The sequence below is a fragment of the Electrona antarctica genome (assembly GCF_951216825.1).
Source record: "Electrona antarctica genome assembly, chromosome: 16".
Taxonomy (NCBI): Eukaryota; Metazoa; Chordata; class Actinopteri; order Myctophiformes; family Myctophidae; genus Electrona; species Electrona antarctica.
This window is the reverse complement of record NC_136797.1, coordinates 30,769,805-30,787,129: the sequence shown is the minus strand read 5'-3', so window position 1 is coordinate 30,787,129 and position 17,325 is coordinate 30,769,805. Positions and strand designations below refer to the sequence as shown.

The 17,325-nt window shown below is 40.1% G+C and overlaps 1 protein-coding gene across 3 annotated transcripts in view; it reads right to left on the bottom strand.

Annotated features, from left to right (window-relative positions):
* Nucleotides 1-2,078: 2,078 nt before the first annotated feature.
* Nucleotides 2,079-17,325, bottom strand: part of brinp1 (bone morphogenetic protein/retinoic acid inducible neural-specific 1) — a 262,147-nt gene continuing 246,900 nt past the window's right edge. For all 3 annotated transcript variants that reach the window (XM_079524433.1, XM_079524432.1, XM_079524434.1), the window contains 3 exons: nt 16,890-17,126; nt 11,613-11,835; nt 2,079-5,761 (listed from right to left, as the gene is read on the bottom strand). In XM_079524433.1, coding sequence (XP_079380559.1) covers nt 4,621-5,761; nt 11,613-11,835; nt 16,890-17,126 — 1,601 coding nt within the window. In that variant the 3' untranslated portion in view covers nt 2,079-4,620. The remainder of the gene's footprint in view (nt 5,762-11,612; nt 11,836-16,889; nt 17,127-17,325) is intronic.

Here is a 17,325-nt window from a genome sequence, read left to right as displayed (position 1 = left end):
ACCTACAATCAATGAAAATAACTAATTATATTTTCATTGGTATGACCATGACGGGCCACAGATAAATGAAGCAGGGACCGCATGCTGCACACAGGCCGCAGGTTGAGTATAGCACTGTTATGACTTTAACTTTATAGAGTAGGTGAAGAAATTGTTAAATGTGCCACTATGCGACACCGACACCTTGTGTGAGCTTGTAAATCTTCTGTTTCAGGTGTGTCTTGACTCTTGAGATTTTAACTTGCCCATTGGTGTGCCTTAATTGGACACAAAAGCACTGGCCTAGTGTGAAACAATAATTTGTGTCATGTTGTGCTGCAGTAGCTTCCTGTGAGGTAGGAGTTGCACTAGCTCGACTTTGTAATCATGTATCATGAATGTATTTGTGTACATGTGTTACAGGATGGGTATTGGTTCGGGATTAAAATGTCAGTGATAAGTGTAGGTCAATCAATGCATGCATGATGCAGCCAAAATGACAACTCAATGGTCATCAAGCAAATTAAAAACACAATGAGTTACCGTATTTGCACAGAGCATGAGAAAAAAAAACTGAGCAGTACAATTACGCTTCTGCACTGTTCATAGATTTATAGATGAGTCTTTTGTTGTTCAAGCTTCCAATGATTAGGCAAAGTATCTTAAAAGCTTTAACATTCTCTAAAACTATAGTTCCACCCCACTTTCGTTTTACAAAACCCAAGCATATTAAAATGGCCGCTTTAGATGGCACAACCATTTTCACTACTATACAAAGAAGCTCTGGCAACAAGCAGCAATCATCTCCATCAAGCAAATGTATCCTCTTGAGAAGAATTTTCTTTTCTTTTTTATTTCATTCCACCAGTAATGTATTCTAAAGTTATACACTTACCAGTGCCAGAACCATTTTAGTAAAGATTCAAAGGAAAATCAGGCTAATCTTTGCACAAAGAGAAATAAAATGCAAGAGAGAAACTTTGCAATAAAAATGCCCACATTTTCCACTGTACAACAGTTGAATGCACTGAGTGGTCCCTAAGTAGGACAATTCTTCACCAGAGCATCCTTAAATTTAACATTCAGCCAGAGTTTACAGCAAGTGACTAATCCTTTGCTTAGCATTATGGTCACATACAGAGCGAGGACAGCTCTGCTCTGATGCAGTGGAACCACTGATTTGGCACTGGAATCGGAGCAAAAGGTGTTTGAGTAAGGAATGGACATTGATATTTCACATGGTTAATCAATCGATGAATGATGGACAGTTGGACACGGTCTGCTTGCCTGGTGCAATGACAAATAACCGAATGTGATTTTGATAAATGCGTCAAGCTTACTAGATTTGCTACCTAAGCACAAGCATTTCAATCAGCCAGCCATGAAATGTCCACAGGCGATGTCATGATTATCAGCAATCTACCCAAAGGAGATGGTTTTCTGCTGAACGTGTTGTACAGAAGTGACTCACAATCTTCTGAGCTTAAACAATCAAACCAACAAACAAACTCAAAACAAACAACTAAGCCTCCTCCATGTAAGCCAAATCATGATTTCTCTTTCCGTTTTACAGGATTAGGCAACAGGTGGAACATGTACTGTACTTCCACAATCTTCCACCACTGAGACTAGCGTTTCGAATTCAAGCCATACGAAAACAATTGGTCAATGTATTTTCACAGGAGGGAAGGACTACATGGGACCGTTTGTGTCACTGGACTCCACCAGCAACTCCTACAGACTGGAGCAGTGGTGGGTGTAGAACGATGAGAAGTAAGGTGTTCCTCCACGTGTACTCAACGGCAGGTGAGCCTGTACCGATCAACAGTGAGATACAGTGTATGTATGGGAGAAAAAGGAAAAAATAATAACATATACATGGGGCTAGATGTGTACAGTAGAGGTTGCAAATATTACAATCAAATTGGAATAATTATAAAGCTTTAACAATCATGGCCTCTGGGGCTCCCAGGCCCCAGATAAAGAACCACAGTTTCATACTGCCAGTCTTAAAAACATAATTGCGTCTAAGTGGAATTGGGATGCATATTGTTCTTATAGATTTGGGAAAGTGGTACAAAGAAACATTGCTCTTCATATTAAATATAGCCTTTTAATGAGAAATAGATTATTATATGAAACATTCATTTGAAATAAGCTGATATAATGATTTCAACAGAACAGCAAAAAAGTACATAGGCAAGGTATTAGGAGCGGTATCTTCAATCAAACGTTTCCATGGGTATACATACAGTATGCGACACTGCAATGATGTAATGTCAGTAGAATAAATGTGTGCTTGTTTTATGTACTTTATGTAGTGGTTCAGATCTAAATCATAATGTACATTATATTCTGATAATCAAAACAGTCAAAAAATGTGTGTACTCTTGAGTCATAATCATATCATTCATATGAGAAATGGGTGCCCTGTACTTTGTGCTAACATACTCAAACAATGGGCTATTTCTTTTCTCTTTTCTTTTTTTTCTTCTTTTTTGGCAATAGTAATTTAGTTTTCCTTTCGATTACTATCACTTATGTCTTTTGATGTCCTGACTGTAATAGAACAGTTAATATTTACAAATATAATGCACATAGGGGACAAGATATATCCACCATCCCAGGCTTCTGTCTCCTGCTGGTGGTCGACTTCCCCACATGCACAAACTGAACCTAAGCTCTTCTCTCAGGTTGAGATGAAAGGGCAAATTCCCATACAAATTCAAGGTCTGAAATTCCGACTATATATATATATAACAATTAACTATATATATATATATATATATATATATATATAGTTAATTGTTCTGTATAGTTTTTTAAGAGTAAATTTCCTCCACCTCTGAACATGTTAAAGGGATACGTAACAGGCACTTAATAATAATAATAATAATAATAATACATAGGTAGTGTAATTTAATAATTGTGTATGTTAATTTAAACACTTTGATGGAAGATGGAAGTTCCAGCAGCATGAAAACAGAAAAGGTCAACCTGAATCTCTGGAAAAGAAACTCCAAGATGACATTGTAGTGGAGTAGAGACAATGGGAATTGCGTACGGTAAAGAGGAGCTTTATGGTTTAGCATCGCCTAAATGGTAATCCAAGCTTTAATATATCAATTTATCATCCCATTTTCTTTCTCTCTAGACCATATAAACCCAGCAGCCTCATGACACCAATCATGCTGAATGTAATTTTCCCTGTCCACTGTGCTATCTTCTATTTGAAATCAACTCAGTAGATAAGCTTCAAGGGAAGCAGAAAAATAAATAAAATAACAAAACTTAAACAATAGACCATTTTGATATCTCTGGAAAAAACTGTATTAAATGGGAATGGGAGGTGGGCCTTCATGTATTATGTTTACCTCGGGTAAGGGTATGGCTTTAAGTTGTCCTTTTGCAGATGTGCGCGTGGATGAAGAATGTTTTAAACTTTTGCTCTCGGTGCTGAAAATCTCCACAAGCCAGCAGTCACAAACATGTACATTTTGCAAAGCTGTACAAAATAGCATTTGATTGTTCATCTTCAGACCACGATATTGCACTCACGCACCAGGAGGCACCGCCTTGTGAGAAACACAGCTCGAATTTCAAACACAGGAAGAAGCGCTCCGAATGCAGGGGATCGGCTTAGACTGGAGTCACTTACTCTCAAATGACACATTCAATTAACGAACAGCGATAAGCGTCAAGCGAAGAAAAGATACACACATATATATATATTTATATATATTTATATATAAACAGCTGGCTTTTGTTATTAGACATGACGATCCACTGCTGTCCTGCTGTGTGCCTTCAGGCCTGATTTATATACCTAGCCTTGCGACAGTGTTGCGGGCCGGAAATTGCCGATCTGCAAGCGCGCAATGTCATGCAATGCAGCGCGTTTGTGAGCTTGTAGATCTGCTATGTCCATCGTGGGGAACACTGTCGTACGACGGAATATAAACCAGGCGTTGTGTGTCGGTACAATGACAAAGTGCCTCATATGTCACAAAGAGCAATGCAGATTCATTGTGGATTTGAAATGTAATTAAGAGTCTATAGCTGATGCAAAGAGTACTTGCTCACTAGGCTATTTACCTCTTAAAATGTATAAACATTTTTTTATATTAAACTGTCCATTATTTCTTGAAATATTAGCTGAAATAAAAGGATGATATCTGGTCTGCCCTTATGTCACGTATTATCTTTAAAAATGTTTTTACTCAGTAAAGAATGGCAGTTTCAGATATAACCTTTGTTCCCTCGGAGTAAAATCAAGGCCTCTTTTTCAGAAGATGGATTTAAACTTTTTTTTGTTCTTCTTATTTTTCTTCTTCTCTCTCTCTCTATTAAATTCTTTTAGGGAATGACAGACATGCTGGGACAAATATGGTACAGTCTTCATAGTGGAAACCATGGATCTCCTTTATCTGCCTAAAAGGCGTTTCATCTCGGCCTTTCTCCTTTTTCTCTTTAACATTACACTTACAAAGTTGTTAATATTACATCAAAAAAGCAGAACAAAAAATGGTCAAAAAAACAAAAACAAAAAAAGGGAAAACAAAACTAAGATTAATATCCCTCTCAGTTCTCGTTGTGGGGTGTCTCTGTTCACTTTTAACTCAATTTGTTAATGTGACTATTTCAGCAGAGTTTGGTAGTCAGGTGATCTGACTGTTTCAGTATCTCTGTGTTGTACATGTCCAAGGCATGGTTCACCCGAATCATCTCACTGTTGTTGAGCTTGAGCCGGTGCTTCAGCATACAAGAAAACAAGTCCAGCTGGGGCTTTCCGGGTGCGACTGGAGGCGCAAGGCGATTAATCCTATCCCTAATGTCCAGCAGCAGAAGCATGACAGAGGATGACGAGTAGAACTGAGTTCCTTGGGTGTACGACTGGTTGACCTGCTGCACAGCGCTGCGCAGCAGGTCAGCGTTAAAGCGCAGGCTGTAGCCAAACACTTGAATGTCAGAGATCTTGATGTAGATCTGCCGTTTATTCGGGTCTCCAAGGTCCACAGGACCCTGACCAGTGTCGTTACGCAGGCCGGTTGGGATCTTAGCGCGGCTACGCAGGTAGATGTGCACCGTTTCGAAGAAGGTCTTCCACCGGTTGCCTAGAAGCAAAGTCCAGTTGAAGCACTGAGTATTCTGCAGGCGCACCTTTTCCCAGCGTGGATAGCCATGCTCACCAAAGGGCATGCTCCAGCCCTCCGAGTGGCTGCCACTGAAAGGGTTGACATAAACAAAGAACATGGGATCAATGCTGCTGTTACGCATCTGGCAGATTTTCATGGATAGGCCAATTATCATATGGAGGTAGTCCATCCGGTTCTTGTTACTCTTCAGGGTCAGGGACATGCGCTTACGCCACCGTGGGTCAAAAAATGTCTCCAGGCGTATCTCGTTGCTGATGAATGTGGTGTGAATGTAGAGTCGTGAATCCATCTTCTGCAGCAAGTACTTGAGCTCCAGGTCTTGGAAATCTAGGTCCGTTTCAAAACTGATGAACTGTTCGCTGCGTTCCGAATCCACATTCTGGGGCTCGCAGCGCCCACGGTACAACTTATAGCCCTTGTTGCAGGAGCCACATTGTGAGATGTTGGCCAGGCTGCACATGGCACAGCTGTTGTTGCCACCAATGACGCATGGTATGGGGCGTTGGCACAGTGTGATGCCTGTGTGGCACACACATGTCCTCTGGCTCTCCAGGAAAGTTCCCCAGAATCCATTCTCGTTGCAGTAGAGGAAGGACTGAACCCTGTTAAGCCACTGCATCACAGACCTGTGGAATAGACAGAGAAAGAAAGATATGGGGATAGCAAGGGACACAGAAGATAAGAGATAATAAAACAGAGGGAAATGGGATAAAGGGATACAATTTGTAATGATTAGTTAATAGTTAGAAACACTGAAGTCAATTTTTAATTCTGCTGTCACCACTAAAGCCTGGTGCTGTTTGTTATAGCCTAGTCAGTGCACAGGAGGATAATATATTCCTTTCAAGGGGACTGAGTCCCTTTATTTCCCTCAAGTGGGAAGCATTACTTGCTATGCTAATCTTGTCTCCTCTTTACCCCTCAGGCATCTTTCCCTGTCATCTTGACAGTCCTAGAACTTCCTTCCTTTGTGAATGTAGGAGGTGAATTCTGAATCCCGATTTCTCAGAGAGGGATGGGCTCAAGGTTAGCTTGACATGCTAATGAACCTGAGTGATAACTATGATGGATGACCTTGTTGGCAGGCCAGAAATCCCCCAAGCTATGCTCAAAATGATCTGAGAACAGATCGCTTATAAGGAGAGAGGAAACACTTCTTTTGACCCTAGCAACTTCCAAAGTGTAAGACAATTGTTTAATGTTAAAGGTATGCATATGGTGCTGGCATTATTTAAGATTCACATGTGGGACATTTTACAAAATGAAAGTAACATTAACTACTAATTTAATTTGTCAGTTGTGATTCTGTTCACAGTTTTATGTAAACAAAGCTGTGGAAAAAAAGTATTGCTTTTCAGGCCATTTTAACCATTTGCACTTTAGTTTTTGGATAAGGTACTTTTGTTTCCTCTAAAGACATGTTTGGAGGCACCCATCACATTACAATGATGCAAACGACGTGGCCTTATAGATGTGAAGCAGGGAAATAACGAAACATATGCACCAGATGTGTTCTAAGTGTGACATCTAGTGGCTGCATGTACTGAAGGGTGTTTATAATAATAATAATAATAATAATAATATGGGTAATAATAATAATAATAATAGACATTGTGTAATTGCAAATAGATGACATTGCATGTAACTCAAATATAGATATGACATATGTTCCATTTTGATTGTCTATTTATTACCGTCGTAACAATTTACTCTCTTGAATTTATTCGTAATAACTGGTGGGCTATGCTATGTGAAATTCTGGGGTAAAATATGTACTATCCTATAACTGCCTCCCTCGATAAGCCATTACAGAGCACCACGCTGCTAGTTTTATTTTTTGCCTTATTTGTCTCTCTGCAAAGCAAGTGGCTTGGCGTGTTGTTTTGCCACAGGGAATAAAATGGAAATGAGGGGGAATGAATGCTGTTTGTTTTCACGAATCAGAGCACAATCTCTGGGTTTGTAATGGGGCATCAGACAGTTCTGGTACACTGGTGACACACATCACAGCCCCCTCTACAGCATGTGATAGAGCAGGGCAAGAAACAGAGGAAGCTACATATAGAACAACCAAGATGGTAGAACGAAATATGTTGTTGTGGCTCAGGAGGCCAGAGCGGTCATCTTGGAATCAGAAGGTTCCCGGTTCAATGCCCGGCTCAACCTGGCTGCATGTCGGAGGTGTCCTTGAAAAGACATTGAACCCCCCACTTCTGCTGGTCGGTGCCTTAATTGCACGGTTGCCTCTGCTGTGTGTGTGTGTGTGTGTGTGTGTGTGTGTGTGTGTGTGTGTGTGTGTGTGTGTGTGTGTGAGTGGGTGCATATACTGCACATTGTGAAGCACTGGAGAAAGGTGCTTTAAAAATGCAACATTTACCATTTTTATTTGCCACGAGGGAGGGAGATGGAGTAGACAAAAAAAATACAGTAGGAATGTGAGTGGATATCATTGTGTGAGAGAGTAATGTCTGTGAACATTCTAATATATAATGACAACATGACAAAAACACCTCGGTCAGGATACCTTCTAATATGCTTATATAAGAGAGTGCTTTAACCCACCACCCTGTCAAAATCGATTGTAAATGCAGCTAAATAATACATTATTCTGAAAGGTACATTCATATCTGTAAACATGCTCAATTCCAGGCATGAATAATTAAGGCTGATGCATAGCCTAGATGCAAATGGTCTGGCTAGGAGTGATGCTACTTCATATCTGTCACTATTAATCATTATTATATGAGATGAGTTGTGTGTTCACCATATATGAGGTAACCTATTATATTATTACAGTATATACTGTGCTGTTTATTCATGCTAGTTCAGCAAAGCACTACCCACACAGTTTCTGCATTAACTGTCCACATGGACGTGCAAGTGAAACATTGTGAGCCACCAGCTGGCAAATGCCAATAATTTACCTTGGATTTCATGTTTTTCTGGTGCCAGATTAGCTGGTTCCATGGCTGGGTTTATCAGACATGGGGCGGTGATGACAAATTATTCTAATTAGGGCCAGCTCTCATTTAGGAATGGAGAGGGTTATTAGGTCCCTTTCTAACTTTATTGAGCTAATGTAATTATTTTTGACGAGTTTGATTGAACGTTACATTTAGATAATTGATGAAGCACTCATGTTGCTGAAATCGGAAACTGGACGTAGAAATCATATCGTTCATGAGGGAAGTAAGCTTCCTTCACCTGGTAAGGACCAATGTAAGTCCTTGTAGCTCCAAGGTTGTACAGTTGTACTGCTTCCATATGATGTACTGAAAACCATGTTGCCAGGAGCCAACTGAAGGAAACCTGTTCAATGTACAGTGAATGCTAATATTGTACCTTTCAATGCTTCCTGTATATGCAACTTTTCTAGGTATGCATGTGTAACCTGCAGAGCACCTAGTTTACAGATGTACCCCTGCGGGATAATAAAGGTATCTATCTATAGTTGGTACTGTACAAGTTGCATGCCTACAGTGTACAGTATATTCTTGTGTGTGTGCACTTGTCCCTGTATGTGTACACTACCTCTTTACTCTATGGGTATTTTGTGTGTGTACTGCACATTAGTTGTGTTTGAGGACCAAGGCCGTCAAAGAGCCAATGGCCCTACTGACTGGCAAGGCCAATAAGCTATTAGACTGGTGTTATATTGCATTACTGTATATTGGAATGGGTTCCAGGAAAAGCACTCTTTTTTATGCTTGTCAATTTGGTTATGGGCTTCATTTCAACAGAATTTAGTTCTTTGACCTCATCTATAAATACAGTACATGTTCCTGTGCATTCTCTAAGCTATGTAATTTCATTGTTATGTCAAATCACACACGCGCATGGGTGCGTGTCTGTCTGCCTGCCTTTCCACACACACACACACACACACACACACACACACACACACACACACACACACACACACACACACACACACACACACACACACACACACACACACACACACACACACACACACACACACACACCAATGTTAGTAAGCCCTAATATTTGTAGCGTTGCTGATATATATATATTTTTTTATTATTATTATTTTTTAACTTTTTTTGTACTTTAATATTTCTATGGGTAGTCTGTTGAGTTAGTAGTGTTGGATGACAATGTCTAAGGCCTAGTTCTAAGCCTGTTTTAAGCCAAAGTTATGCTCCTTCTTAACCCATTTAAAAAAACTTCAAATATGTATATAGCAGCATCAAACATTTCACATTTTTTAATACTGTACATACTGTACAGAACCCCAAAATGGGTTCCCGGCCTGAGGGGGTAAACACCAAAAGGGGTTCCCGCCCAGAATGGGTTTGTGTTGTGTGCGGTGACCTTGTGTGACAGAGCATAAATTAAGTATTGATCATTGCGGAGAAAAATCACAGTGGTCTGAATATCCTCTAAGGAGTGAGTCCGAGGAGTGCATTTAGAAATCATGCAAATTTCTAACAATAAAGTCCACATTTACAGCTTTGTTCCGCTGCTGCCACCTTGACAATTTGACAAATGATCCAATATATTAAGGTCTATAAATACCTTAAATAGCACCTGTTTTGTTGGCATCGTTGTCAGCTTCATCAGCAATTATTAATTGCGAAGTTGGTGAAGTTGTGATTATTTAGCATGAACAATTATAAGTAAAATGCTAAGACATATGGTGTAATTCAAACTCATTTGTCACTCATTGTGGGAGGGGATGGGAGAAGCACATTAAACACTTAAGTCCCCACATTTCCACAAATGCTGTGAGCTTGTAGATCTGCTATTTTCAACAAAACTTCCAAATGTTGACATTTTTGAATGTCTGCCTATTAGACATGCCCAAAATAGGGACACCAGGGTTAAGGTCAGCTGATTAATCTTGTTCACATGCCATGTGCACACATCCACAGCAGGTTTTGATCATTAACATACAAAAGTAAGATCAGCGTACTGTATAAAAATCACGACATTAAGTGAGTGTAGATGTTAAATAGGAAAATCCATAGAATAGACGACATGATAAATTAACTGTGGAAATGCAGCAGTGTGCTCTTGTAATCTAAAATTCACATCAAATGGAGATAATAAAATATATATATTTACTGTATGTATGCATTACATACTACAGCCTATAATAACTAGAAGGTATATTAAAAGGTGTGCGCTTGCTGCATGGTTTATTAGAAGGATTTTCTGATCCTGGTTCGTTCTTAGTCAAACATTATGAGCATTGCAAGTAAAATGAGGAAATTAAACTAAAACGGAACGATGCAGGTTCAAGAAAAATACCTTACTAAACCTAAGTCTAAACGAAAGCCACCTATAGGCCATACAGGGACACGTGCTAGCTCGCACGCACGCTCGCACGCACGCACACACGCACGCACGCACGCACGCACACACAGCTTGCTTTAATAGTGATGGCAATGACTCCCTCCATCTGATGCAAAGCGCAGTCACACACAAGCAAGTAAACAAACACCCTGCCTTTCTCCACTGTGCTGTCAGGGGCTCTTGATGCACGCTCCAGTGAGCACAGAGTGCACACTGCAGCTCTTTGATAACGCTTCAGAACAAACCTTTGCCAACTCGCATACGAGTGTGGGTGTGCTCTTTTTTACCTTATAGTGACAGTTGACAGGGGCTCATTTTCAGACCACTTAAATGAATATTTTACATATTATTTTTCTGTTTCCATTTGTATGTTGACATCCCTGACACAGTTTGAATTATTTGGGGTGTGGTGTGGATGAGGGGTATTCTATTTAGCAGTATAGGCTACTTAGCATACTATTACAGAAGTGTTTTCACAATTCTCTTAGAAAGGATGTGAAAATTCCTACTGTAGGTATTTCATGTATTTCAGGTAGTGTTGGTGCCAGGGCCGGCCCGAGTCAGGTGAAACAGTTCCTCGCTTAGGGCACCAGGTCGCTAGGGGCGCTGTGTAGCCCTCAAAATAATATAATACAATTAAATTAAAATAAATTAAATATGTATGTGTGGGGGCAACCCTGAACCGGCCCTGGTTGGTGCCACTGCACATCTGTAGCCAAGCACTCAGACTGCAACTGCTGTAAATTGTGACAGATGTGTGCAATGACCTATAGCCATTAAACTCCCACTGTAAAGGCAAGATTGAGCTGGGATACTTTGGGAATATGCAAGCCTCAGCACTAAATAGACTTGATGGACGGAAACAACATCGTTGAAGTTGAAATATATAATGGGTATCATTGTTCCAGTGCATGCTTCGAGAGGCAGCACTGAAAACAAAACTTCTGCAGCACCTCTTTCTAGGATTAAATCATCTGTGGTATCTCTGCTTCTCTATCCATGCTTACTAACTATAGACGCGCTAATACCAAAAACTTCAACACCAAAAATATCGACCCCGAAAATCAACAACCCTTTGTTTACGTTGCTCAATAAAGTCACATCCGATCTGCTTGGCGCCAGTGGAAATGTGACCGTCGATGCCATATTTCTACCCACCTCTCCCTAGGCATCTGGTGGTTGGGATTGTGGTGACAGCGGATGCTGAGGCCAAAGAGCTTGCGGGCAGTGCGCTGGATCTTGAGCCGCTGCGTCTCCAGGGAGCTCTGGAGGAGCCTGTAGCGAGCCTGCAGGTCCCAGTCACTGCCCCACAGGAGATGCACGCTGCTCACCGGCAGGAAGTGAGTGGAGGGCAGTCTCTTCAGGAAGGACTTGAACTCATCTGGGCGACAGGGAGAGGATGCAGTGACAGTGAGTGATGCGAAGTAAGGACAGAAGGGTGTAGAGAGAGAGAGAAGAGGGCGGGGGTGTGAAAGAGAAACGGGGGTGACGATAGGGGCAAAGTGAAAAGTAAAGAATTGAATGTGGACAGGGAAAGAGAAGATGGATGAGAAATACATGTGTGGATTGGTTTGCAGGGTTAAAGTGTGTGGGAGGTATTGAGTGAGAGAGAGAGAGAAGGGGAGAAATTGGATGGAACATTTGTTGCATGTTATTGTGAAGTTGTGGCTTCTCCCATTTCAGTATGTCCGCCTGAGTAATCAGTAATTGTTGTTTTTTTACAGTTCTGATAGAAAAAACCCAATTGAAAACTCAATTTACAGTTTTGTACTGTATACAATCTACTTTTGTTTAAAGAATGTCAAGGCAAACAAGCTAAATAAATAATTATAAACAATTAATTACATTCTCTTAGCATACATGGTCAGTGAAAAATAACCATGAGAAGGTCAGAAGCAGAAGCACTTACAGCTTTTTTCAGACAGTCTTAAATCTTTAGGCAATTTAAAATGTTTCAATGGTTTCTATTATGAATCAAATTGATGATTGAATAGTTTATGTAAACAAATTAGCCAACTAATTAAATTGCTCACAATTGCAATTTCTTCTGATTTCAATAGCAATTACCTCATTGCTTTGTTCGTGTGGATGATTAGTTATAAGCACCCCAGTCTGTGCAATTTAACCGTACTATTTTATGCGATAGAGAACACTGCTTTTCTACAAGATTAAATTACATTCCTAGGAATGAAACAAAAAAAATCAACCTCTGTCGAATAAGCCTATAGTTATTTAGCCCTATTAATAGAACATATGGCCTTATAAAACATTCTGTCGTGAAATCCTATAAGCATAATTGAATTGTCAGTATTACTGAGAAGACTGTCGCCTGTGATGTTGTAAAGCAGGACACAGCAGAGGGTTCAAGCCCATCCTCTCCCAAGGTGAGCTCTTTAATGTTCTCTGCAGCCAATCATAGTCTGCCTCTAACAAGCTTTCAATCTATTCTGCAACCAAGAGAGCTTCAGTAGGAAGCGGAGACCATCAGCATATGAAACGGATACACTAAAAGGCGCTACAAACTGGCTATCTTCGTCTGAGTATCTCCCTCCTACACACACACTGAAGAACTCTAGTTCCCTCCAATCCAATTCCCGTCAACATCAATGTCTGTCCTTCCTATAGACCTGCCCCTGACCCTGCCAGAGCCCAGCTCTCTCATGCCCGACTCAAACAGCAGCCCATTTAACATGTTATCAATGGCTGTGAACTTTGTGGAAATTGAGACATTTTTAGCTAAGAAATTGTGACAAATTGAGACACAATGCCAAAAGTAACTATCTTAGAGTATGTTAATTAAGAAACAAGACACGAGGGGGAGTGCTATATCGGGGTTACTGTATTGGCACAGCTGTGCCAATAACCATCGCCATGCACAGCCGTGCCAATAAATCATGACCTCAAGTGTTTTATTGCTTTTATACAACAATTACCAACAAAATATAACAATTAAAAATGTATTCATATTGTGGGGCAATTCACTCTCAAAATAAACTTGTGTGATATTTTCCTTGGAAATACATGGGGTCTGACTGAGACAATAAGAATCAACCTGCCAACTTGAGGAATATAAGCTAAATAGAGCTTGTGATTGTGAAACTGAATACACACCACACATAAAACTTCAGTGTTCGTTTGAACTAAGATACTCCCTGCATATATACACACACACACACGCACACGCACCCACACACACACACACACACACACACACACACACACACACACACACACACACACACACACACACACACACACACACACACACACACACACACACACACACACACACACACACACACACACACACACACACACACACAGTATACTCCCTGCCTAATATAAGGTTTGGGGCACTACGCGACCCTCACACTTACTCTGTCTATATCCCTTATGTGCCCATATTTGGAGATATCAGTGTCTGTCTTGTCTACCTGTGTCCCTTTTTTATCTGTTAAAGACGACATTGGACAAGTTTTAGAAAAAGTCACAGTTCGCCTAGGATGATATTGGACGAGTTATTAGGTTATAATGCATCCAGAATCACCAGTATTATTTTTACCGGTTCTTGGCGTCTCCGTCGCCTGGCAATGCTTTGCTTCCGTGTTGTGACGTCATTGAATCTTTAGCGACGATCTTTAGCGGCGTTTTTCTCGGAATTGAGGCTCAGATTGAGGTGATCATACAGAACATCAATGTTTTAGGAGCTCAATAAAAAAATCCCAGTGACCTCACAGCACTATATTAGCGCTTCTGACAAAAGCGAAAATAACTAGCGGCTACCCCGGAAATGAAAGATTTTTACTTCCGGTTCGCGGAATCCGTTTTTGGGCTCTTCAAAATACCGTATTGTACCGAATATAAGACGACTGATTATAAGATGACCCCCATTTTTCAAGACTCATTTGTGGAAAAAGAACTAGGGATGTACCGATGAGACAATTTGGCCGATATAGATATCCGATATAATCAATTGCTATTATGGCCAATAACCGATATAACCGCTGTCGATATGATCTCATTCTGTATTAAAAAAATGTAATTATTGTGACTGAAAAAAGGCTGAATTTGAAAAAAGCAATGCCGCTTTATTCCAAAACTAGGGATGCACCGTTATTGAAATGTTGGCTCATATCCCAACATAAACAGCTTGAATGTAGTAGTTTTTTTTTTTTTAAATGTTCAACTATTGAATCTTCCGAAGGCTTTTTCAGGCTTTCTTTAATTTATTTTTCAACATTTAATACAAATAAATCCGCTAATCTGCTAAATCCGATATATTATTTTACCGATACTGATTACCGATTAATTGGTTTAATTAAGGCCAATATCGGCCGATAACGATGTGTTTGGCAATTAATCTCCCATCACTAAAAAGAACATTGAATTGTCAAATAGTCTAATCCCTGATTATAATACGACCCTGTTTTTTAAGACATTTGCATCAGACCAATAGGGTAAGACCTTGTGGCTGAAAAGCATGGCAGACAAGCGACTAACCTTGACCTTAAATGGTCGGTCCCATATATGGACAGACCATGGGCGTAGCGGTCGGTCTGTGGCTTTCATGGTAGTGCCTATTATGGTGGCTAAGACCTGGTAACTGTTAATGAGTTGATCCTTGGGCCAGATCACTCTAACCTTTCCAAACGCTACTGACGGTGATTGATTCTTTGCTATTAGTGCCCCTAATGACAAATCCCCTTGGGGTAACCCCCCCCATGAGGAGCATAAGCTAACAAAAGCCACCCTTTTTTAAAATCATACCTGAAAACAACTTAAATGATTACTTTTAATCGTCTGTGCATCAAATTTTCTAATTAAAGTTATTGTTGCTGTTGAACTAATGGTATTATTAATCAAACACAATGCCTTAAGTACCTAATCCATTATATCAAAGTAATATCCCAATGCCTTCAATTGAGTAGTCCTCCTCTTTAGGAATTTAAGTTTTGATATTTTTCAGTGTGTCACCTCCAGTGACTCATCCTCACCCTGTCTGTCCTCTGTGATCCATAAATATATTTATATGTTTCTGCCAGGTTTTATTTGCACACTTTTATAACGTATCAATAATATATAAGCATTGTGCCTTGCCAGGTGGATATTGGGCACGCCCCTTAGGGAATATCTCTACCTTTTTACTTCTGTATTATGACTTAATCAGTGGGGTAGAACTTGAGAGCTCTCTTTTCCCGTGCGGGTGCGCACGTATTTGGGGAGTCTGGGAGACATGTGGGTCATTAACTGGAGTATAGTATGGAGTGTTACTTGAAGACGCCTTAAGATCAGAGGAAATATTGCTATACACATTTCACACAAGCACAGTATTAAAACATAACCTAGTACACACATTTTTCACGAGAGGCATGTAAAACTGCCTATTGCTTTGGGTTCACACAGTCAGTGTAGTGATTGCACACATTTTCACCTCTAATACAGTGTTCTCTGCCAAACATGGATTAAGAAGTCACTGTTTTGATTAATAGCTCTGGCTGTGTCTCTTCTAAAACAGAAGGTGTCCAAATGGGTCCTTGAATAATGCAATAGACCACTTTATTGCAGATTGGCTGCTGAGAAGTTAACATGCGAAGCTTTATGCAGTGTGTGTTCTACCAAAGGTGACTTGTTAAATAGTGACACCCCCACACGCATAAAAAAACAATTGAGGGTGTGAATTAAAGCTTGGTACACTGTAGGCCTGCACGATATGGACAACATTTACCTCGATATTTAGGCCAAATATCTCAATACAATACAATGTGACTATGGGTCCACACTTACTGTATTTGTTATTTTAAGTGTAACAGTCCCCAACTTTGTCACATCACATTTACAGCTAAGAGTGTCTCCCTACATTCAGTTAAAAGAAAAGTATAATAGGGAAAACGAGGATAAAAAAGAAGAGGAAACATAAAGTGTACAGTAGAACGTTTTTTTCAGCATAATAATTCTACATTTAATGCAGGGTCTGATATTAATATCTTGCATCTATCTAATGATACTGTTATATTATTCAGCCTTAGTACACTGTTACTGTATATGATTGTTGCACTTACAATGTCAGCACAGGTACCCATTGACAATGGCTACAATGGGCCATTGTACAATTTGAGAATGAATGTGTTAGTTTACCTGGTCAAGGGCTCTATTGGGTCTACTGTAGGCTATTCATATTATGATAATAAGTAGTGGAAAGAAACCCACTGAGTAACAATGTTATTAGACTGGGAAGCTTTGTTATATAAATTGACTGACTCTAGCTGTATTGGTTTATAAAAACTAGGTAGAAAGTAGGCCACATATGGGTCTTTGCTGCATCAAAATTTAGACAGACAAGATGTCTAACTAATGAAAATGTCAACTACTATACAGTACAGTTATGCGTTGACAGATATTCCCAGCAAACTATTGCTGTAAAAATGGCTTTCTTACCAGAGTTCTCAAAGTCCTTGTAAGAGGTGGCCCAGGACTCAGCCATCCCTAGCAGGGTGTTCTCCATGATCTGGATGTCAGTGATGGGACAGTTGCATTGTGGGTACTCCTCGGCGCACTGACAGATGCACTGGCTGTTACGGCATACGTACTCACCCTCACCATTACACATGATATAGCTCAGAGCTGACTGGACAAACTTCTCCTGCAGATATTCTGGGAAGATGACCTGAAGACCTGGAATACATATAAATGGGAGGTTTCAGTACCTTGACAAGTGCTAGATGACAATGTATTCTAAAGGTTTTAAAGGCAACCTAAATCCCATTGTTCTGTTGTGAGGAGATCAATAATATACCTGTGGCAAGCTAAAAACAATACCCTTCTTCTCTGCGAAATGATTGCACACCCCCTTACATCAGAACATTGTGATAAA